We start from the raw sequence: 24,164 nt of genomic DNA, 5'->3' as shown, positions 1-24,164 counted from the left end.
GAGTTTTAGATGTAAGTGGGTGTGATTTGCCATTGAGAATTGCATAGAAGGGCGTAATGTGTGTATGTGAGAGAGAAACTGAAGAGTAGAATAAGTGTAGTAGGAGGATGAGTTGGGAAGAGTTGGCGAGAGAGAAAATGATATAGATATAGAATAGCGATAGATCGAAATAAATGATTAGCAAGGGGAAGAAATCATGAGAGAAACTGTGAGTGGGTGGACAGAGATAGGAAGAGGGAGACAGAGACGTAGAGAAGTATATATTGAAAGCGAGAAGCATATAGATAGACGGAATGAAACCGAGCTTAAGAGAAAACGGCAACGATTCAAAGAGAGAGCTAAAGCTTGTTAAGTATAATAAAAGACTTCGGAAAAGATTAAGATAAGTCCGATGAGAAGTGCCCGGAGAATACAAACAAAGTATAATCCGAGCTAAGCATAAGGCTATATAGACCGGAAAGTAACTGAGAGCTGAGATGAGCAGAGATGGCACAACCAAGTGACTAATTTTCCTAATGAGTTCAGATCAACTGAGTGCTCTCCCATAAGCAGCAGCAGCAGTAGCTGGCATCAACATCATCATCATCGTGATTATAATTCCTGGGGGCTGCTGCTGCTTAACGCACGCAGCAATAATCAACACTCTCACTTACATACCCACACACACACACATACAAACACACAGACAGGCGCACATCAACGTATATAAGCTGTCATTAGGCAGTGGCTGGCCCACATGGCGTATGCGCAATTTCTCTGAGCTTCGATGATTGCTGAAGTGCACTGAAATTGCTTGGCGACCGAGCGAAACAAAGGGCAGCCACATGCACCACATGCACACACACACACACACACACATACACACTGAACAATTGAATGTGGCTGCAATTGCGAAACATTTAAGCTGCAAGCATTTAAAACTGGATTATCTACTCGGATCAAAGCATTTGGTTAAAGCCTTCATAGTGATTGAAGCGCTGCTAGTCAAATGAAATAGAATCGAGCAGGATTTAATTAAAAGCTATATTTAGTTTTGTGTATACAAGCAAAGATATATATAGAAACTGTGCTATTTATAAACAAAGCTGAAATATAATTGTAGCTCAATCAATTATTTGTATTTAGCTTCTCTTCTGAAAATTTTAGTGATTGTTGATTATGGAATGTGAAAATAATATTTAATAAATTCACATACATGACATCAAACCATATATCTTTTGTATATATTCTACATATATATTTATCTCTACTCTGAACTCGCTTCATCTTCTTTCAATTCGAGTTCATACAAAAGAATTCAGCTCAAAATCCCCGCTGAGCTTATTTAAGTTCTCAAACTTTCTTTCCTTCCGTAGCTAGTTTGCGAAAAGTTAAATTCAAATAATTGCGCAGTGCGTTTCAAAATTGGCAGAGAGATGTCTTCAATTTCCTCTCTTGAGTTGTAGTAGTTCCAGTCGCTGCTGCTCCTGCTGCTACGTCTCTATCTCTATCAGCGTGTGGGCGTGAGGCGTGTGCGACTGCTGCAAGTGCCCTCAAATTAAATTCTGCTTCGCATTGCTGCAGCACGTTTTGCCTGCCGCTTGCTGGTTGCGGTCTTTAATTAAATTAATGAAAGGATATTTCATGCTGCCAAACGCTGCGTATACGTTATATATATATATTTTTTTTTTTCTTCGCTGTGGCTTGACTGTTGCAAAATGCAATCAGCGCTGCCTTGTTAAGCTCTTGCTATTGCCAGCCCCCTCCCTCCGCCTTTTCCCGATCTACTGCCCTTCGCTCCGCTTGCCTTTCAACCGATTTCCTTATCCTTCATGCTGCTGTTGCTCTGCATAAAATAATTAACGTAGCTTTTTGTTGCCTCTCTGCGCATTTACATAGTTAATCAACGAAACTGAAGTGAGAGAAAGAGAGACTGAGTAAAGAAGGCCAAAGAGAGAGAGAGAGAGAGAGAGAGAGAGAGAGGAGAGAGAGAGAGAGAGAGAGAGAGAGAGAAAGCGATAAACTCAATGCTGAACTCTTTAACTGTTAAAAAAACTTTCAGTTTAAAAGTTTTGCCTGACAATTTCTTACGGAAGATTTTCCGCCCAGACCGCAAACCTCAATCAATCAACCGCTTACGGGATATACCACAATTTCTTGACCGAATTTCTTGAATGCCGCAAATAAATTCAACAAAATTTAATCAGTTTTTCTTTTCTCTTAGCGAAATATATATATGCTAAAATCGTGGGTGTGGCCCAGTTGAGAAAACATCTTGAAATTGAATTGGAAATCAAACTTGACAAAAATGTTGACTCAAGTCTAAAGCATGAAATCAATTTGAAAAGTTTCTTCTTATTCCATTCTTTTGGTGCCATGGAAAGCGCATTTGCATATTACACACAAAATGAAAAGGGGCGTGGCAGTTGACCAGCCAATGCATAGCTTGGCTACAGGGTATGTGGTTAACAAGTCAAAAGTACAAATGGTATATTGAGTGCTGATTACAGAACGGATAAAGAAGGGGAAAGAACAACAAGAGAAAAGCGGAAAAGTCAGATAAAAGTAAAAGCAAAACATGGAAATAGAGAGGACGGAGAGGCAGGCAAGGAAAACTTTGCATTAACCGAGGCGGAAAATGTGTTTAAGCCAAAAAAAAAAAGCACAGAAAAGAAAAGCAAAAATTTATAAAGCGATTTGGCAAAATGCTTGCGTTATTATTGATGGACAAATTGGCAGAGGACAGAGCCAGAGCGTGAGTATGTGTGTTTGTGTGTGTGCGTGTATATGAGGCAACCAAGATTGTTAGCTACAGATGACGGAAACTCCAGGACACATTGTGCCTGGCATTTTATGGGCCGTAATAAAAACACAATTGCAGCTCACTTAAAACTCATCAATCGAAGGGCACACATTAAAGGGACGGGAGAAAGAGAGAGAGAGCGACAAGGGGGAAACAGGATACTGAGCAAGCGAGAGCATACTTGGGCTTGTCATTTGGAATTACCGAACAAGATTTAACTGACTGAAATCTAAGATGAAAGCGGCAATTCGAAGCGTCGGTAGGTAGAAGAAAGTAAATAAATAAAAAGAAACAATTTTAGTATATATTGCAATATATGAAATAGATTAAAGCACAAGTAAATAGGAAATCAAATATTTTATGTGAGCATAAAGATATTTAGAAATATATAAAAAGTCAGTCTGAAGAAAATTATTCACTGGGAAGCTGTTTTAGCCCATTTACAGGATATGAGCGCATATGAATAAGGCTAGATCTAACTAGACTAGATTAGACTAGAAACTAGACAACAGACTAGACTAGAGACTAGACTAGAGACTAGGCTAGAGACTAGGCTAGAGACTAGGCTAGAGACTAGGCTAGAGACTAGACTAGAGACTAGGCTAGAGACTAGACTAGAGACTAGACTAGAGACTTAGAGACTAGACTAGATTTAGAGCTCTATCAATGCAGCACATTAATATAAAATCTGGAAATTTTCAAGCTCCCAAGCAGCTAATTAGTAGACATATTTGCAGGGTACAATACTGCACTTAAGTGGAGTACGAACAGACGTGGCCAATATACGGTCTTCGCTTTCTTTAAAGACATGTGTCTGTGTGCATATAAAACATATATGTATGTAAACATGTCTATGTTGTGGGTACATAAAACATAAACGTTGGCCATTATTCAATTAACTGACGCTGACTGGGCGTGGCTCAACGTAGGCAAGCAAGGCAGAGCCAGGCAGTCAACAACAACAACAATTACGTTGTTAACATTGTTAACAATAACAACAAATGGGAAACAAAAGGGCAAGGTAGGCAAATGGGGCGGGGAGGGGGGCGTTACACACAGCAGCCCGAATGAAATAAAATACATTGAGCCACCGAAGTGCCACCCACAACGAGCTGTGGTCTCTGATAATTGTGCGACAGCATGTTAACACCGCAGTTGTTTGTTGCTGTGTGCGTGTACTCGCGTGTGTGTGTGTGTGTGCATGTGTGTGAGTGTATTGAATGAAAGTCATTTACAACGCAAATCGAATAATATTCTCAATAAATTACGTGCAAACACGACATGTTGTTAGAGATAAAGACGGGCCCTTTTTATGGAACGCCTGGTTAATGCACTCCGATGACAATGCCCATACAGCAATTAGTGGATCATATTTGAGATAACAGCCATATATTGATGGCACATTAGTAAAATATTCACCCGGTCACAGAGTATGACAAAAGAATAACCAAATAGAAATTCTATATATGCAATTAGCAGTTGTGTAAATCGAATATAGGAGAGCCGCCTTATACAGTGTTGGAAAGCGCTTTCTAGTTTGACAAGTGCCTTCCATTCCCTTTATATTGCCTATCGATGAAAAAAGAATAACCAAATAGAAATTCTATATATGCAATTAGCAGTTGCGTAAGTCGAATAAAGCAAAGCCGCCTTATACAGTGTTGGAAAGGGCTTTCTAGTTTGGCAAGTGCCTTCCTTTCCCTTTATATTGCCTATCAATAGACAATCCATAAATCCATGAAAACCACTTTAAACGGTCTGTTTTCTTCTTTTTTTTTATGGTATTCCTTTAAAACTTGAAGAGCTTGCTCGAGCTAAATGTTTTTATCGCCAAAGAACTCGACTGGACAGCAATTTACTGAAGTACATTGCGAAACTTGTGCAACATGCTGCTTGTGCTGCCTGTGGCACATCCAAGTGTGGCACGCGCGCCAGAAAACCAATTGTTGGGCCAGCAGAGGATGATAAACAAGGCGAGAAGAGCCTTTGGCTTCTGGCACAGCCCAAATGCTGTTGGCCGGGGCAACAACAACACAGCACAGCGTTTAGCAGGAGAGCGTAGTGTATTGATGGTCCGAAAATGAAAAATGAAATTACACACACGCGCACACGCACACACACAGACACACATATATATATAGCTCCACACAGCATGCGAGTGCTTAAATTTGGGACAGTCAACGAGGGAGCAATTGTAAATTGCTTTGCCTTAACGCTTAGTATTGAGTTTTGTGGCCTTGCCAGCCATCAAAGCTATCATTTTTATATCAATGGCTCAACTAAAGCCGTCTAGGCTTACCCATCTCTCTCACTCTCACTCTCTCTCTGTCTCGCTCCCACACCTAGTCGCAAACATAAAAACTTAAGCTGGCTTTGCCTTAGTTATATTTGCAGCGCAATTGTAACTGCAGCCTTAAGTGTTATACTATCTGTATCTGTATCTGCATCTGCATCTGTATCTGTATCTCTATTTGTGTATCTCTTTATGTATATATGTATCTAAGATTCTAGCTTGGCTTTGGCATTGCATAGTTCTGTGCGACAATTTACTTGCAAATTGTTGTTATTTACTTTTGCATTGCTTGAATACCCTGCACACATGGACTGACTGACGGGGGGGTAGTTATGGCTAGCCAACAAAGTGTATAGCATATTTATTTAAATTTTTACAGGATATGTTTACGTCTAGCATTGCTCATGCGAGCATTCTAACGTTTTATGCATCCATGAGTTCTTTTGCCATTCACTGACTACTTCTTGTGCAATTTGCATATTATTGTCGCAAGAGCAAGAGAGATAGAGGCAGATTGTATGTGAGAGAGAGAGAGAGAGAGAGAGAGAGAGAGAGAGAGAGAGAGAGAGAGAGAGAGAGAGAATTAGCAGCCTTCTCATCCTCAACAGAAGCAGCAGCAGCATGCAAGCGTCTGCTACTGTCATAAAAATTCACCTAACAACAAAATAAACTACAAAACGAAGGATACATAACTACTAAAATAATAACAACAACAACAGCAATAGCAACATCAACACAATGTGCTAGCTGCACGTCATTGGCTAAGTAGTCCTTGCCTGCGCTAGAGCGTTTTTACCATACAGGATGCTTGGAGATGGTGGGGCATGCAGATTGAGGCATTTGATTTGCTTAATATACATACATACATATATAAATACCCAGCTTCTCTAAGCAGCAGGATTAGTGCAGTCAAAATACTCTATACAAATCAGATCATCCTATACAAAGTCTATATATTAGTTAAATCAAATACCTCTACCTAAATACACATATTTGCATTCTATTTAATTATATATCTAACTGCCACACCCCTCATATTTACTCTAACTACATTGTATAGCTACTGTGTCACGTGTACATTTGCCGTTATCAATCACAATTACCTGTGTAAGCGATAAAAATTGATATTGATATACATTTGTATGTCGCTCTCATAGTTTATGAGAGCCAGAGACATCAATTGAATGTTATAGGGTAGATATATAACATATAGATACATAACAGTTACAGAGTACTACTAAGTTTAGTATATTCTTAGATAGAACATTCTGAAAATCATCTTTCCATATCATTCATCTAACTAATCCTTAAAATGCATTTCTAAATATTGATTCCCTTGTCTCCATTTTCGTGTGCTCCGCTGTACATATCTTTTTATAGGGCAGAACAGATAGGTCCTTGGAATATGGGCAACCCTATATTTCTCTCTGTTTATCACATTTTAATATCTCTAACTGAAACCATAGAGGGCCTATATAAGAGGCATATAGAGCCTTTGTTATGCACCCTAAAGACACGAATTCAGATTCTCCATCTTCACAATCATAGCTCGCCTGCTGCTCCTAGGGCATCTACTAGTCCTGCTCACTCTGCCCGGAGCACTCTAACCTGTTTAAGTTAACGGATGCTGCGTCGTCAGTTTCAGTTGCTGCTGCCGCTGCGGCTGTTATCTTTGTTCGCGCCACGCTTTTTGTGTATTTTTTATATGTACATCCTCTTGTTTTTCTTCTTCTTCTACTGTTTTTTTTTGTGCACTCTGCTGGGCACGTGAGGCGCTTAAACCAGCTCAGCTCAGCTGCAGCTGACAGTGCGCGCTATTGCGAAATTTTGTTTCTCTTTTCTTTTTTTGTGTATTTTTCGTGCGTGAAACAAATTTTACGTTTTTCAACTACACGTTTCTTTGTGTGTGCAGGTCGAGTGTGTGTAGAGACGAGTGTGTGTGTGTGTGTATGTGTGTGTGCACGCGCGTAAAACTATGCTCTAATGGAATGCATAAAGCATACGCCCCGTGAGCCACGGCTCAGCGATGCATGCAGCAAAGAAAAGCAACTAGAAAGAGACAGACTGAGAGAGAGAAAGAGAGAGAGTGAAAGAGAGATGGCTGCGTAGCTTTGGCAACTTCCGCTGAGAATGCTTCAGCTTTTCAATAGAATTTCATATTTAAGGCTATAGAGCGAAAGGCGAGGCGCAACTAAAATGCTGCATAAATTGATTAAGAGTCTCGTAAATTGTGTGAAAATGAAGTCAAGGAGCGAACGAGCGAGCCGGCTGAATGCTGAAGCAGCCACTAGACGAAGGAACAACGGACACTTGCCATCACTCAGCGGCAAATTGACAAAACATGTTAAGGGGAGCCGCGGGGCCGAACGTAGGAACAGGCAGGAAGTAAGGTCAACAGCAGACTGAATGCAGCCGGGCTACAACTACAACAACAAGAACAACTATGAAACGAGCTGATGATAAGCTTTTACATGGCTTGATGAAGTGATAAATACATTATGTGAGTCACTTGCCAGTTGCTAGAGTGGTGCACAGTGGGTGGATGGTGTTGTTGATTGGCTGCGCTTGATAAATTACATAAATTGAGGTTGGGGCACTAGGCAGCCAGCTGACAATAATTGAAGCGACTTGAAGCAAATAAATTAGCGCACAACGCTGCGTATGATTAATGTGCTTATTAAGACGACAATACGATTAAAGGGCGCAAAAGTATATGTCTCTGTGTGGGCGTGTCAAGCAGGGTCAACAACACTTTACAATCAACTCGGGAGCTGTCATAAAAACTAGCCGCAAGTCATAAACAAACTAAATAAAAGCACTAAAAATCACATAAAATGAAACGTGTGAAGAAGACGGAAAATAGACGATAGAAGGGGAGAGAAAAATATCGGAAAATGTATATATACATGTGTAACTGAAGCGCAAGCTAATTATAGATATTCGATTAGTGACAACATTTACATTAATTGTTTACTATCAAAATCAGATTTAATGGTTTAATAGGCTTTTGCTTAGGGGTGGAATTATAGGTAAAACTAAGGAGAATTTTAGTTATATATGAAATAGGGTTTAATATGTGTGAAATAGTGTTAAACCTAGTGACTGTACCCAATTTCAGCAATGCAACTAGTCTAAGAGCTGAGTTCATATAGACTGGATATGTGACAAATTCAGAATTATATAGGGACAGAGCCCAATGAAATTTACCTAGACTGCAAGCCTAGTTCCTAGAACAACTATGTATATGGAGTTATAGATATGACTATCTATATATAGAAAATACAAACAATTCTAAATGGAAATATAAGAGATTCTACATTTACATAAAAAAATGCCGTTATCTAAGCAGCATACACTTTATATAATAACTTTTGCTGCTCAGATTTGTTGCGAAAATAAAGTCCAAAGTTAGCAAAGCTCGCCATGAACTGTGAACTTTGTGGGGCAAAAACCTATTCATAAGCTGCATATCAAATTGATATCAATTGCGAATCCCCTGGACAGCTGTCGTGTGCTTGATTGTTTACCTTGAAGCCGCTGTTGCTGGGCTGTCGAAAGAAGCGAAAGGAGCTGGGCGTATCGATGGTATGCTGTCGGGCAAGCGTGCCATGGCTGCTGACGCTCGACTGGCGGAACCAGGGCAGCGAGATCTTGCGTCGGCTCTTGCGCTGCTGCGGTGTGCCAGCTGCCGTTGCTGCCGTCACGGTCGGAAAGGTGAAAGGTGAACGTGAGAGCGGCACTGCCGACGCAGAGGCAGCACCATTATTCGTTTGCTTCGGCGAAGTGCTGTCGTCCTCCTCCAGAGTGCAGAGCGGCGTATTCTGTGCCGAGTCGGCGAGCGAGGGCGACGGCGATGGATCGCCCACGGCAATTGGTGCGCTGAGCGGCGGCAGCGTTAACGGTGTATTGGGCAGCGAATTGAAACCGCCGGACTGCTCGGCTTGATCCTCGCTGCACTTGAGACGCTCCAGCGTTGTCTTCTTTGAGCCAACATCAGAGCCATCGACGCTGTTCATGCGTTCATTTAAAAATTTCTTAACGCTCTTCATGGCTTAGTACTTCTCTTCCCTCTCTCTCCCTCTCACTCTCTCTGTCTGTCGCTTTCCCTTTCTGTTTTTTTAATTACACATTTCCATTGTCTTTTGAGTTTATTTTTATAGAAGTTTCGTTTGTTGCTGTTGTTGTATTTTAATGGGTTTATCAATAAATCTGCGCAGAAATCGATTTGTTTTATTTTTAAACTTGAGCCAAGTTCCACGAAGCCAAAGCCAAAGTCACACAACATGCATGAGTATGTGTGTGTGTGTGTGTATATGTGTGTGGCATTTGCTGTATATATAAGCAGCTGTCAGTTAGTGCCACAACGTACACAGTTCGACTGCCAAATCAAATCTGACAGTGCAATTTGTATCTATTACGAATTGAGTTCTATCGACAGTTCATCCACTACGGCTTCTCGGCACGATTATGGAATGTTGGCTTTCAATTAGCACAACGCGGCGTATGAGCAATTTTTGGACAACTTTTGAGCTGTCTTTGCTGCTATTTAAACAAAACTGTTGTCAAACAAGTTTGACCATAAAATGTATCAAAATATGATTTAATAATTAAATACATTTAGCTCTATTTAATTATGTTAATTACATATGTGTTTTCACTATTTTTTATTATTTTTAAAATTAGCGAAATTAGTTTGACATTGAGTTTAGAAATTTTGATTGATTTATACTTTTATTATTTAGCAATTTTGTTTATTATTTTTAAATTATTATTTATTATTTTTAAATTATTATGTATTATTTTTAATTTATTATTTTTTTTTTAAATTTATTATTTATTATTTTTAATTTTTTATTTATTATTTTTAAATTATTATTTATTATTTTAAATTTATTATTTATTTTTTTAAATTTATTATTTATTATTTTTAATTTATTATTTATTATTTTTAATTTATTATTTATTATTTTTAATTTATTATTTTTTATTTTACTACCATCTTTCAATTCACTAAAAGTTATTATTTTGATATATTTATAAACAAATTCGTTTTTCTTTATTCTCCTCCTTAACCTTAATTGCTTTATTTGTTGCTAAATTTTGCTAATTTTTTTTCATGACGTCAACACTTTATAAATTGTTTATTACAATTTGATAAATTACTTTCGCATTAATTCTATTGCTTCTATGAATGGTTTCATTTTTTTCTATAAATTTTCCTACACAATTTTTCTAGTTTCGGCAGATAAAAAGTTGCCGCCGCTTTGCTCGAGAAATTTATCTTATAATTTTTGTTTTGTTTACATTGATTTTGTATATGTAAATGTTTGTTATTTTTACACTTTAACGCTGTCTCGGCCGACGTCGACAGCGACGTCAACTGCGCAACATTTCTCACAGTTGTGGCAGGTGCGCCATAGCGTCCGCCACTTGGCCTCAAACAAACTAAACGATTTGGACCCAATCGCCATTATGATTCAATAATTTATAACAACAAATGCCATCAATTTTAATGTGCGAAAAATAAATACAAACAAAATATAAAAATAGCCTTTTTTTTAAATATATGAAAATATGAAAATGCGAAGATAAGATAAAACTAATGAATGCCAAACGCTAATACCCTAAAGAATATATGAAGTCTGTATAAAAAGTATGATACATCTTTACTGAACGATAAAAAGAATCTATGATGATATTATATATCAATCAAAATTTATGTAAACAAGAGCTGTAACTGTACTAATATATCAGTTCTTTGGAAATTACTTTGAAATTTGAGCCACTTGTTTTAGTTCAAATACATCTATAAACAAATACAATCTTAACTAATATATATTTCCCCAAGAATCTAAACGTTTTATATACCAAAAATTTGCCGTCCAGATAATTTACAGCCAGATAAAGTCTACGGCGAAAAACTGAGCAATTGCACACGTAAATCAAACAAAGAACTGACAACTTGTTCATGTCCATCACAAGCAGAGCAAACAATATGCTCCATTTGATATTTGATTAGGGTATATACATAGATATATACCTATAATATATATAAGATTATTATATATAGAAAAGGTAAAGCGTTTCAATGTAGCGAATGCGTGAAAATTGGCATATGTTGGTGGAAATTTGTAGAGGCCATTTTGAAAATGTGAAAAATATAAGGGAAAGTAATCAAGGCGGCAGCGGATGGGCTGGGGTGGGCTGTGAAAATGGCCTGGCAAACAGCTGTACGCTAAGTGGCGGCGTCTTCTACATACACCGAGCTGATGAGTTTTTTATTTTAGCTCAATTTTTAGCCAAAGGCATTAAAAACTTTGCTACATTAGGACAGAAAGAGGAAGAGAGAGAGAGAGAGAGAGAGAGAGAGAGAGAGAGAGAGAGAGAGAGAGAGAGAGAGAGAGAGCGATTCAACGGCTCTCATAACTCCCTCTGTCTGTTGACATATCTTGTCGTGCTGCGGCTCAGCTGCCACGCCCACAACAATGGGTACTGCTAATACCTTCATTACATTCAACTGCTGAAAGCCAAGTTAATTCAATTTGTGCAAATGAATGCGCACATCACAGCAGAGTGCGGCGCATCGGGGCTCGCCCTGGCCAGGATGCGGGATTAAATATGTATTTCACAATGTCCACCAGCAAAAGCGAGAGCAGAAAATAAAAGGAAAAACGCTGGCGAACTAAAACAATTATAAACATTAAATCCGTTCTGATGCTTCCCCTATATTTTTAAAAGAGAATAAAACTTTTGCTCGCCAAATGAGAAAACTATTTTTATTACATGCACTCAGATAAAACTAGATAATGGATTAAAACTTAGATTCAATTTACTGCAGAAAGTGAATTTAAATGGAAAAGAAAAGTTATGTTTTATCAAATAACTATTATTATGTTTTCTTTTATTTTATTTTTGTTCGTCTGCTTCTAGATTATAAAAGAAATTCAGCCTATATTTTAGTAAAAATACTAGATAGTTTGGATACTAAGAGCACAAGAGATGATTCGCTTCTTTTCTCTATTAAGAAAGAGCTAAAAATTTAAAAATGTGTTACCTTAAACTGAAATTCTAGAACTTAAAGCAATTAAACTAAAATTTATATATATATCCGACAGACTGACAGCTGTTTTCTCCAAGTGTATCATTGCGTTTATCATTATATTCATACGTGTAACATATTCCCCAATGCATTTAGGCATTTGTTATTGAATCACTTCAATTACAAAATGCATGCCAATAAATATACGGGTATATAGTATTTTCTTGGTATTTAATTATATAGTATTTAGTTTATTCACTTTTCTATAGAATTCGACCGAACCCATTTCACAACATCAAATTTGCAATGCAATCCAATGCAGCTAACAAGAATAATAATTATAATGACCAAAACATGTCGCGCCATGGCAACAACAACAACAACAACCACAACAAATGTAAACACAATTCTAATGCGCTCGTATTTTAAAATGCAAAAAGCTAAGCGTGCACTTAATTGTATTGCAACAAAACAAACTTAATTGCTTTTTGTATATATGAATCGACTACAAGATACCCTGGAATTATGGCTAACACTGTCGCCAAGCCATACTGCAATTATTGTTGACTAGACTTTTGCCTTGGTTATCAAGTTTTTTTTGGCAAAAGCATCTTAAAGGAGAGGGAGAGAGAGGGCGTGAGAAATAGAGACAGAGATTGAACGAATGAAAGCGAAAACACGTACCGCCAAATACATATATATTAAAGAAGCAGAGAGCAGAAAAAAAAAGAAACCGACAGCTACTCAAGTAGCCAAAGGCGTGAAAAAGGTCAAAGGCTGCGCTAATGGTGTATGGTATGGGGGGCGTGGCTAGCCCGCAAGGGCTTAAGCAGTAGACAAATATATATGTATAGTGGATTATATATGTATGTATACAGATATGAATTTCTGCTATTACTTCTATATACTTTTTTATATGTATGTATAATTTTTTAAGATTTATGATTTTTTTCTTCAAGTTTTAGTATAATTTATTTATTATATATATCTTTTGTATAATTTATAATTTTAGTTTTCTGCTGCAGCAATTTCTTCTATATACTCAAATATACCTATATATATATATATCATATATACATATACACATATTTATTTACATCGCAGACATGTTTTAAATGCCTTTTGTTGACATTATGGCACATTTATTTATATTTATAACAATTTTTTCTGCTTTAGGGTATTTCTATATGACTTTTTGGCTTTGGCTTTGGGCTCGCGATTGGCATTTGATTTATATTTATATATATTATTTACTTATTACGTTTTATTTAATTTTGATAGACAGCTGTCGGGTTTTTGTTTAGTTTTATATAATTTTTTTATTATAGATTCTCAGCAAATGTTTATCTATTGGACGCGCTTATCAGCTGATTAGAATTTTCAATGCTGAATGTTGTTGTATTATATTTTCTACCAATTTTATTGGGATTTCCTGTTTGGGTTTCCGTTTTAAATTGCACACAGGAATTTCCGTTAGAAGGAGAAAATTTATATATATATCAATTTTTGGCAACGATTTTCAGAGAAAGTTTGTTTTTATTATATTTTTGATTTAGTTGTAAGCGAGTAACGTTCAGATTGGCTGTAGATGTTATATGGGTTGAGGATGGAGCAAGTGCTACTGCTGCTGCTGCTGCTGCTTCTGCTGCGGGTGCTGCTGCAACGAATACGCCAAGAAGCGTTCGCGGGCGTTTGACCGCGCATCTGCAGGCTGGCTGGCTGGCTGGCAGGCAGGCAGGCAGGCAGTGAAGCTTTAGGAAGAGACAGTGACAGCGACAGCGACGATAAAAAACACAGAGACGCGACGATGAACCTATTGGCTTTAACTCTACGAATCAACTGGAGCAGCAGGCAGCGGCCGCTACGCAACGAAGCCGACAGCAATAACAACAACAACAACAGAGCAGCGCGGGAACCGCCAAAAAAGAAAAGCTTTCAAGTCAAAAGAGAGCGCGTGAGCGAGCTAGAGCGAGAGACACTCAGTCAATTAGCGCGCTAGCTAGCTGCCATACGCTGCGTATACGTAGTGTACGTCAAGCAAAAGCTTTACTCTCTCTCCCTCTTGCTCTTTCACACTCTCATACACTGGTTTTATTGCTGTTATCTATGAACGACATAAAAGCTATACAAAAATCTCATACAAACATTGCCAAAAATGTCGAAAACAGTTAGAAGAGGATCTCAAGAGTGAAAGGGGCGAACATTTTACTAAATATTTTATATTTTTATATTATTTTTTTCAAATTGAATCATTTTATTGAAGGTTTTCTTCGAGCGAAAAGTCTGAGAGGAAATTGCATTAACCATGAAAGAATGTCGCATAGAAGGCTTTCATATATAATTCAACGAATATACATACACACATACACGTACACACACATATGCACCCACGCACGAGCAAAAATCTCATTAAATCCTGCTATGAATTTTAAACATATTGCAGACAAGCCGAAAAACTAGTTCAGCGGCAGCCAATGGAATGCCAGCAGGAGCCACCGCAGCAGCATCCTTAACAATAAAGCACATAGCGTTGAAGAGCGAGAAATTTGAAGAGAGAGCCAACTGCAGAGATAGAGGGAGAGAGAAAGAGAGCGCGCGCTTTAGTGAATGGCATACACGCTTTTCATGTGAGGTAGGACCATGAGAAACAAATGAGCTTTTCTTGCAAAACAAATGAAAGCTTTGAAAGCTGCTCAACAGCGGGCTGTTAAGGTTTTGCATAAGCAGAAAATTGTTATGTTGCTAAAGTTTCGTATATGAGCCACTGTTAATAGTAGCAGAGAGTACAAAGCATAACAGAACGAATACTGCTAACCGCGGTGATAACCACTGTTAGCTAGTAAGCTAACAGCAGATTGAAACTAACAGCTAACAGACAGACTCTTAATTAAGATGCCATAATTAAACTGCCTTGTATAGAGACTGTTAAGATAACAGCTCCCAGCTATAACAGCACAGCTTGCTGCTAACATTAGTAAACAGGCAAACAATCAACAAATTTACTTTAAATAAAAAAACTTACCTTATTATCACTATCTGTTGTATTGCCCGATCCAAAGCTGGCCAAAGAGCAGCGATCGTGATCATTTTCAGTGAGTGGCTCATCCAGATCACGTGAGGATCGCTGCGAGGAGCCCGAATGCTTGGCAGGCGACTTTGGCAATGTAAGCGAGGTGCCCGAGAAGCAAGTCTCCTGCATGACCTCACGCAGTTTCTTGACCCAGATCTGAAAGAATACATATTTAGTAGAACATTTACTCATTAGATATGAAATCAAAGTCTCATTACTTGTTTGGTCTCCAGGCCGTTTGCTTTGAGCACAATACGACAATCGGATAGCATGGGCGAACGTCCTGTCCACACAGCAAACTTTGTCTCATCGCCTTCGATGTGCTCCGTTATGCCCATATCCGTGGTCATCAGCTTGCTCTTGAATTGATATTTGACCACATTAGATTCTTTGACCTCCTTGGCGAACAGTAAATACAGCTCGAATAGGAATACACGACGCTCGCGTCCTTTGCGTATTATTTGCTTTGTGTCCCACGCCTGGAAGGCATCCTGCAGCACTACCTCGCCCAGCTTATCCACCGAGACATCACAGTTCTCGAGCAGGGACAGATGCATGGCGTCATTCGCTTTTTTCGGCACATTCAACATGACCTCGAGGCCTTCTTTGATCTCACCATGGCTGCCCTCGCAGCACGACAGCAGATCCTTGAGCAGCAATTGATATTTGGTAATACGTTGCACGGGCTTTATGAGATATGCGGGCAATGGATGCTCCACTTCGAGACGTCGTTGCAGCTCCTCGAAATAATTGCCCGCATGCTGAACGAGCAGATTATTCGATGTCGGCTTATTCTTGCAGTAATGCACATACATATCGAACTTAACAGCCCAGGTGACAAAGCAATGGCCCACATCTTCCGGCATGGTCTCATACTTCTCCAGCTCCTTCAAAAAGATCTTCTGATGGAAATGATGTATCTCCCGTATGTTACCGAAGATGATATCCTCCTGGCCGACCAGAGCAGCTGGCACGTTGCGTCCACTGCGAAACTCCTCGAGGAAACATTTAATGCAGGTGGCCAAATCGTTGACATAGGCTCGCTCCGTTTGCATTAGTTCCGCCATGATGAACTCTTTTCGGCGCGCCGACTTGCGTTTCTCCTCGTTGATCTCTTTGCTGATGGCCGAGCTGGCTGAGGTGGTTAGCTTTGCCTCCAGCGTGGGATCGGAGTGTCGATCGGTGCTGCCGGATGCGCTGCTAATCGAGCTATTCGCATCCGACTCGGGCTGGAGCAGCTGCTGCTGCGACATGCCCAGCGATTTCTCCAGCTGCTCGCAGTAGCTGTCCATGCGGTTGCTAAAGTCCTTATAGCGTTGATCCACTGAGGCGACCCACTGCTTAATCGAACTGGCATGCGCATGCCCCTTCTCCACCAGACTGTCGGCCAGCTGGATGAGCAGCTTCACTCTCTCCCGTGTCTCCTTGGCCGTGCTGCGAAATTCGTTGTGCTCCTTGAGTAGTCCCTCCGTCTCCTCCCTGGTTATGCCCACCAGATTCGTGCGCGACGATAGATAGCCCTCGCCCGTGTTGTGTATCCATTCGATGGCCTGTTTGGCACTCCTTTCGAAGAGCACAAATTGTTGGCATTGATCCAGCGACTTTTTGCGCATCGTCCAAAAGTCGAGTACCTGATTCTCCTGGGTGAGCAATTTGTCCAGCTTGCTCTTCACATGCGCCTCGCAATTGCCCTGGGTATATTGATAATATTGCTGCGAACGATTCGCATATTTGAGAAATGTTTCCGCCGTACGGCGAGCCAGGGTGCAGGCCTTTAGGAATGCCTCCTTCTGCTCCTGATGCTTCGATATTAGCTGCACAATCGTTTGGGCCTTATCACTGCTGCCGCCGCCTCCACACCAGTCGTCCTCCCTGCGGTACTCACGCTCCAGGCTGTCCAGCACCGAGCACACCTGCTCGGCTGTTTTGTAGAAATTTATGGAGGCTGTCACCAGCTTGTGACGCTCCTCGGCATAGGTCACCAGCTGTTGCCACTTTTTGGTTACATCGTCGCTGATCTCGCGTATCGATTTCGGATCGTAGTGATTCGCATTGATCAGCGCATCTGCGCGATATCTCACCTGCACGGCTGACGTGTGCGTCTTCTCAATGGCAATCTAGGGAAAGGATACATTGATCAATTATATATAACATTTAACTGTTAAGCTTATGTTTGGAAAGTTTACAGAATATCTGCTGCTGTGTCTATTCAAGTTAACAGTGCAGAATCAGCATATCTTCAATATAACATAAGCTAGCGAGAAGCAAATGCATATTACATTAACAGAGATCTGTAAACTTTTGCTAAACATCGTTAACATTAGCTGTCTCATATGATCATTGGCTTTAACATCGAATGTCTGTTTACCTGAAACTGTTCGTGTTCCTTGCGCAGCTGCTCCGCCTCCTGCAGACTGTTGGGCGTTAGAAAATTAGCCGTAAGCATTGCCTCGCCATTGCGTATCCAGGAGATGACCTGATTGGCATCGTTCTGGAACTGGCAAAGCTGCACAGCCTGTTCCAGCTTCGCACGCTTTGCCTCCGACAGCTCCTCCAAGTCAATTTCCCGCTCACGCAAAAAGTCCAACAGATATTCGATTCGTGCCTGCGCCGTGTGTGTGGCATCTGCCATGGATATGAAGCCTGCGTTCTCGAAGAGCTGCAGCAGATCTTGACCCTGTTGCAGCACCTCGTACGTCGTGTTCTGTATATCGGTTACGGATTCGTTGTGCATGCGAATGAGCTGTTCGGCTTTCTGGTAGTCGCGCGAGAGATCTGCATGCTGCAGCTCCTCGGACCACATCTCCAGCTGCGAGGACAGCTCCATGGCATCGCGTTCAAAGTAACGCAAACGCAGAATGAGATCAGCGCGAAATTTGCGCGCCGACCACAGCTCCTCGACCTCGATCTTCTGCTTGCTCAGCTTCTCGAGCGTCGCTTCGAGCGCGGCCAGCGAGCCCGTATTGTCCACATACTCGAGTGAGCGCATCTCCTGCAGCAAAGCCTCTCCCTGAGCGATCAGTGTCATGCAAGTGTTCACTGTGCTGTCCTGCTGATCTCTGTATTGTTGCAGCAGACGCTCAATGCCCTCGAGGTTCTCCTGCGAGAGGCGCGTCTCATCTGTGCTCACATCCGTGCGCAACGACTCGATCCAGGCTGTCACCTCTTTCTCATGCGTATAAAATATGACAGCCATTTCCAATCGTCGTCGTCGCTGCTCCACGCGCTCGGCAAAGCTCGCCACCTGCAGCTCCAGTTCGTGGGCCACCGAGTAAATCTCATTCGGATCGGCTTCGCCACTGCGGGCGAGCTCTTCCGCAGCCGAGAGCAACTTCTCTGCATTGCTGTACGTGTTCTGTGCCACATTCTCGAAATGCTCGTGAGATTTCTGATAGACGCGCGCCTTCTGCAGATTGCGTCCGATACCCGTATTCTTGCGTAGAAAGACTTCGCCATGATTCTTCAGCCAGTCGAGCACCTGCTTAACATCCTCCTGGAAGAGACGTAGCGCCAGGGTTTGATGCAATCGAATCTTCTCCTGATGCCACTTGGCTTCCAGTGTCCGATGATGTCCTAATATTTGGTGTATAACAGCTAGCACATGGCTGGCGCCTTCGCTATAATCCGCGGCAGGATCCGGACGTTCATACTTGTTGTAGCCACTGCCGCCGCTATTGCCGCTACTATTCTTGCGATGATCGGGCACACCCGGCGGCGGCGGTTGATTGCAAACGTGCACTAGATGATCCAGCTGATAGAGCAGCTTCTTGCTGGTGGAGTGCACCTCCGTATAGGCCTGGCACATGGCCTCATATAAGGACTGATGCGTCCTTATGGCCGTTTCCAGACTCTGTATATCCGAGGGCAATGGCTGCGAGGCCTGACAAGCGGCCGCCCAGCTGGCCACACTATTGCAGTACTGCTCGGCCTTGTGATGGAAGAGAACGCTCAGCTGCAGCACAGCTGTGCGCTCGTCCAGCCCGGCTCCGAAATCCTTCCAGGTGCGATCGAGCCTCTGGGCCAAAGTCTTAATATGCTGCGCTGCATAGTGTTGGCTCTCGATGAGCCGAGCTGCCACGGCCAGGATACGATCGATATTCACATTGACATTCATCGAGGCAACGGCGAATTTCTGATGCTCATCCTGCAGCAGCTTGGCGCCCGAATAATTGTGTCCGATTTCCACGTAGCTCATTTGGAACACATCCCGATTGTGTAGTATCCAATCGAACATCTTCTCGCAATCCTGCTCGAAGAGGCGCCATTGAAAGCATTGATCGAGTTTGACTTTCTTGTGCTGCCAGAGCATGAGCAAGCGCTCCTGACCCGAGTGGATGAGTTCGATTTGTCGCAGCGCCTTATTAATAGCCGCCGACATGTCCGGATTATTGTGGCTAGCGGCGCGTGCGGCCTGCTGCTGCTGTTGCTGCTGCTGTTGTTGTTGCTGCTGTTGCTGTTGCTGCTGTTGCTGCTGCTGTTGGCCAGCGGAGGAGGTGCCCGAGTCAGAGCACTCCGACGTGGAGGCACACTGCAAGAGATTAAATATGCAATTAACAAATATATATACACTATATATATCGCTGTCAACTAACCTGGCCTCCTGCCGTGCCGGCATTGGCAGCAGCTGCCATATTGATCTTTGTCAGCAGCTTCTTGCCCTGCATATCCAGATCCTCAATAGGCAGCTTGGTGATCTTCTTGCGCATCTCGTTGTGATGATCGATGGCCAATCGGGCCAAACTCACGTCTTCGGCAAAATCGTTGCGATGCAAATCCTCTTGCAGATCATCGATGCGATCAGCCATATCGCCCGCCTGCCAAAAGAAGTCCTCTATGGCCAAGCGTGCATCGGTCCACTGCTGATGATCGTACACCTGCTGTCCATCGAAATCGGATGTTAGCTGATGCGATTCGGCAATCTTGTTGAGGGCCTCGATCGATATCGTTTGCGTTTCGAATTTATATTTGTTGGAACTGATCGAGGCGCGTTGCTTCTGCCAGAAATTGTCCGGCTTGATGATCACCACGTTGTGAATGTTGGCGCTGAAATGCTCTTGGAGCACCTTCAATATTGTCTTCACATTCGTCGAACAGTTGCCATTGCCACGCATATCAATAATGACTGTGAAGCCGAGATTCTTGGCCGCATCGCTGCAAGTGAAAGGTGACCATTAATATAACGAGCGAAAGAGAGCGATAGAGGAACGCAGAGAAAGAGACAGAGACGGGCAGAGCGAGTCAGCAAAGTGTACGTGAGTGAGAGTGTTGTTGTTATTATGCTCTTGGAGAGTGTATACTCAATATGTAATGAACTATGTAACATATTGAAAATTTAAGATCAGTAATTCTCTTAAGATAAAATGAAGGACAGAAGATCATTAAGAATAATACTCTATATAACAATCTAAGCATTGAATGGAGTATTTGATGGACAATTTAAGATCAGTAGTACTTTTTAGATAAAATAAGAGAGACAATTATTAAGAATAATACTCTATATAAAACAATCTAAGCACTGAATGGAGTATTTTAGAAATAGAGTAAGCATTGATCTTTATATAAACATATATTTTTTATTGATCATTGTAGACGATCCTCACTATAGTCATATATAGTCAAAATGCATATTGTTTACTGAACAGTCTATCCTCTTTTATACCTCATATATTATACCTATCTATATATGTATGTACCTATCTATCCATATACATATGTATTTACCTATCGATCTACAAATCTTCAATATTTATTGACATTTTGTTTGCTGAAAAGTTCATCGATCGGAGAGTTCAGAGCTAGAGTTCAATATCCTGTAAAATGTCGATAATCCTATTAATCAATTCACACGATCTGCCCAAAATGGTACAATTTATACGAAGTATTATTTACGCACATATTTTACGCATTCCCTTACATGGATCACTCGATAGATCACTACGGCGCCCACTCTCCACATAGTGTATACAAACTTCTGCTATTTATATCACGAAAATGAAATAAAACCTAACTGTTCTTTCTTATTTTCGTAGTTCGATTTGGTTAGATTCTTCGTTTGGTTCGTTGCTCTGTTTACGTCTTTTGCATAAATTACGACTTTTTCACTGGAAGCGCGCCGCGTACAATTTCTATATAACTTTGACACAAATTTCAGTTAATAATTTCCTAAAGACCCTCCACACCCGTTCAAGAGTTTTGCATTGTGTCGTGCTTTGATTTGCATTCTATTTGAATTTTAATCACATCATTAACCATAAATATTTGTATTTTATTTTTATATCTCACTCTCGCTGTCTCTCTCTCTCTCACTTTTCTTCATATGTCTTGTTGAAAGTGTGAACAAGGCATAAGAAGAAAAGGTTATTTTAGTTGCTAAGTCTTGACTTGTTTTTCTTTTTGTTGGCTTGAGATTCTCGTGTGGTTTCTGCGAACGCATTTCTAGGGGTTTACCCTTTTAGAATCGACCAAAATGAAAACGGAACCAAAGCAAAAGACGCTTCGAGCTCTACACTGAGCAAGAGAAAGGCATAATTGTTGAAATATTAATTGAAAAATTGCTCAAATTGATTGATTGACTGAATAAAGGGAAATGGACAAACTATAAAAGCTTGCTTGAGGGCTGGAATATATTTTCCATAGTAATTTGTTTATATAAGTTTATTGATTGATTGATTGACGATAAGCCTAAACTATAAATGCCAGGCAAAGTAAAATTTGCAATTAGAAGTGCTTTTTAAGCATAGTTCTTTATTCAATATAAATTGAGAATCTAATCAAATCTAGACTTGAAAGCAAAGCCCTTACCTTGGGCAAGTTTTTGTGTTTCACAAACACGTTTCTATATCATTTTTCTTTCTCTGTATTCTAAAGATTTCTGTATTTACATTGCAGTCCCAAAGCCGACTTTGTGTGTGTTCTTGAATGACTAATAACAAAGAAGAATAAAAATAAAACTGGGTGCACGACATATTTATGGGCGGCGAGGCAAACGTTTAAATAATTCTTTCTTTCATTTGTTTATCAACAGCTGAAATCGGGGAAACAAGCTGCCTCAAATCAAATCGAAATGCCATAAAAAAAAGACGTGTTTCTTCTCGAATGTCGCCCGTAGGAAAAGTCCAAAAGACAAGAAAAAGCGAAATGCGAGCTAATCAAAAATCGTTTATTTAACCCATAAATCGTTTGGAAATTAAACAAGGGATTCACAAATGGCATCAAAACGAAACGAAATGAAATGAAATGAAATGAAATGAAGCGCCAAAGGAAGTTGGCCTCGAACGTGTCTAAAATTTTGAGCGTCCATTGTTGTTGTTGCATATATTAGTATTGGGATTGTTGTTGCTGTTGTGGGAGTGAGTTAAACAAGAAATTTGCATTGACGCGCGTCTCAGCTGCCCAAATGAGCGCTAAAGACAAAGCGCACCCCAGCGAAGGAGAAGAAATAAACAAAAAGTGTTTCGCATGAAAACCAAATAAATAAGAACGACACAACAAAAGAAACCAGAAAGAAAACAAAGTTATAAACCGAAGAAAATAACAACACAAAAGATGTCAATCACGGTTGACCAACTAACTGATACCCTGTTATTAGGTGGATGGTCATTAAACATAGGGTATGGTTGAGCCATAAGTAAAAGGAATAAATAATATTGTATATCGATATCAACAATTTAGTCAAAAGAAAGCAAGCTGATAGATCAGAAACGTTGTAAACAATATACCCTATTTTAAACACTTCGTATAAGTACGGAGCATACAAAACAGAAGAAGCGATAAAGCGCACATTTGGGCAAACAGCCAAGAAGGGAAGACGCAGAGCAGAAAGAAAGAGAGAGCAAGGGAGAGAGAGAGAGAGGGACAGGCAACGCAATTCTGAATGACAGCGCGGCGATAAGACAAACACGCCGTGCCGTCACTACACTTCGTATATATACTAACGTATACATATGTATGTATGTATGTCCCCATTGTACGTGTGTATGTCTGGCCCCACCAAAACAAATGATTGTGCGCGCTTATCAGTCAAAGTTGAGGCGTCAGCATTTGAGATTTCTAGCTTGAATGCTCGTTTATATGTGGGCCAAAGAGATAGCGCTTACTAATTGGGGGCGGGGGGCCACAGCCATCAAACAGTCACCAATAGGTGCTGCTGATAAGAAAGTGCAGAGCATGGGAAAATGGGCAACAACAACAACAACAAGCTGTTGACTGTGATTCATTAACGTCATTTTCCTTCTTTTTGGGTCTTCGCTGCTTTTCACTATTCAACGAAAAATCTTGTGAAAATAGCTCACGAATTTTCCAATGAATAAGCCAAAGGAAATATATACATATACACTACATACATATATACTGTGTGTCGCAATTTTCATTGAGAGATGCTCATCAAAATTTTTACGACTTGTTTTTCGGGCTTTTAAGATCAATCAAGAAGATCATTCATGAGAAGCATTTTTGCCTAGCAGTTGTTGAGTGCCTTATGGCAAATTATATTCCACTTAAAACTATTGTATTGCAGTAAGAATACCCTGTAATTTATGCATGTAAATACAAATTTTATATTGTATATGATATAAATAAATATTAATCGCTTTTCATGTACTCCCCTGACTCTATACCAAGTACAGGGTATCTGAAAGTTGACTCATATCAACTAAATACTGTATTGTAATTTACTGTATTAGGTTCGAGCTCTCAATAACACGCTTTGTTCTACAGCCTAATAAAAATCATGTACAGTGAACACTCACTAGCTAAAACAAATTAAACTGAATTTAGAAATATTCAAATATGATTTATTTATAATGTTTACTACTTGCGCATGTTCCCTGCATTTCTCAGTCATCTAATCATATTGCTCAAATCGTATTGGAAGACAATAAAGTTCTTTATAATTCTACGGTCCGTATTCCAATCGATTCCAGGTAAAAATTTTATTCAAATGCAAACATAAACCCCCCAAAAAAAAAAGAAACAAAAATGA

The 24,164-nt window shown here is 40.4% G+C and overlaps 1 protein-coding gene and 1 long non-coding RNA gene across 5 annotated transcripts in view; one reads left to right on the top strand and one right to left on the bottom strand.

Moving 5' to 3' along the window:
- Positions 1-24,164, bottom strand: part of trio (trio Rho guanine nucleotide exchange factor) — a 48,361-nt gene that overhangs the window by 22,027 nt on the left and 2,170 nt on the right. For all 4 annotated transcript variants that reach the window (XM_089258943.1, XM_089258944.1, XM_018100903.3 and 1 more), the window contains 4 exons: positions 19,777-20,335; positions 17,553-19,712; positions 15,403-17,301; positions 15,137-15,340 (listed from right to left, as the gene is read on the bottom strand). In XM_089258943.1, the coding sequence (XP_089115069.1) occupies positions 15,137-15,340; positions 15,403-17,301; positions 17,553-19,712; positions 19,777-20,335 (4,822 nt within the window). The remainder of the gene's footprint in view (positions 1-15,136; positions 15,341-15,402; positions 17,302-17,552; positions 19,713-19,776; positions 20,336-24,164) is intronic.
- On the top strand, positions 14,390-22,664 carry LOC149091326 (uncharacterized). The gene is made up of 2 exons (XR_016196640.1): positions 14,390-14,746; positions 22,209-22,664. It is a non-coding gene; the product is annotated as an uncharacterized LOC149091326 (long non-coding RNA).

The sequence above is a fragment of the Drosophila navojoa genome, chromosome 4 (genome assembly GCF_054131105.1).
Source record: "Drosophila navojoa isolate 15081-1374.11 chromosome 4, UAZ_NAV_1.0, whole genome shotgun sequence".
Classification (NCBI taxonomy): Eukaryota; Metazoa; Arthropoda; class Insecta; order Diptera; family Drosophilidae; genus Drosophila; species Drosophila navojoa.
This window is presented reverse-complemented; position numbering and strand designations above follow the sequence as displayed.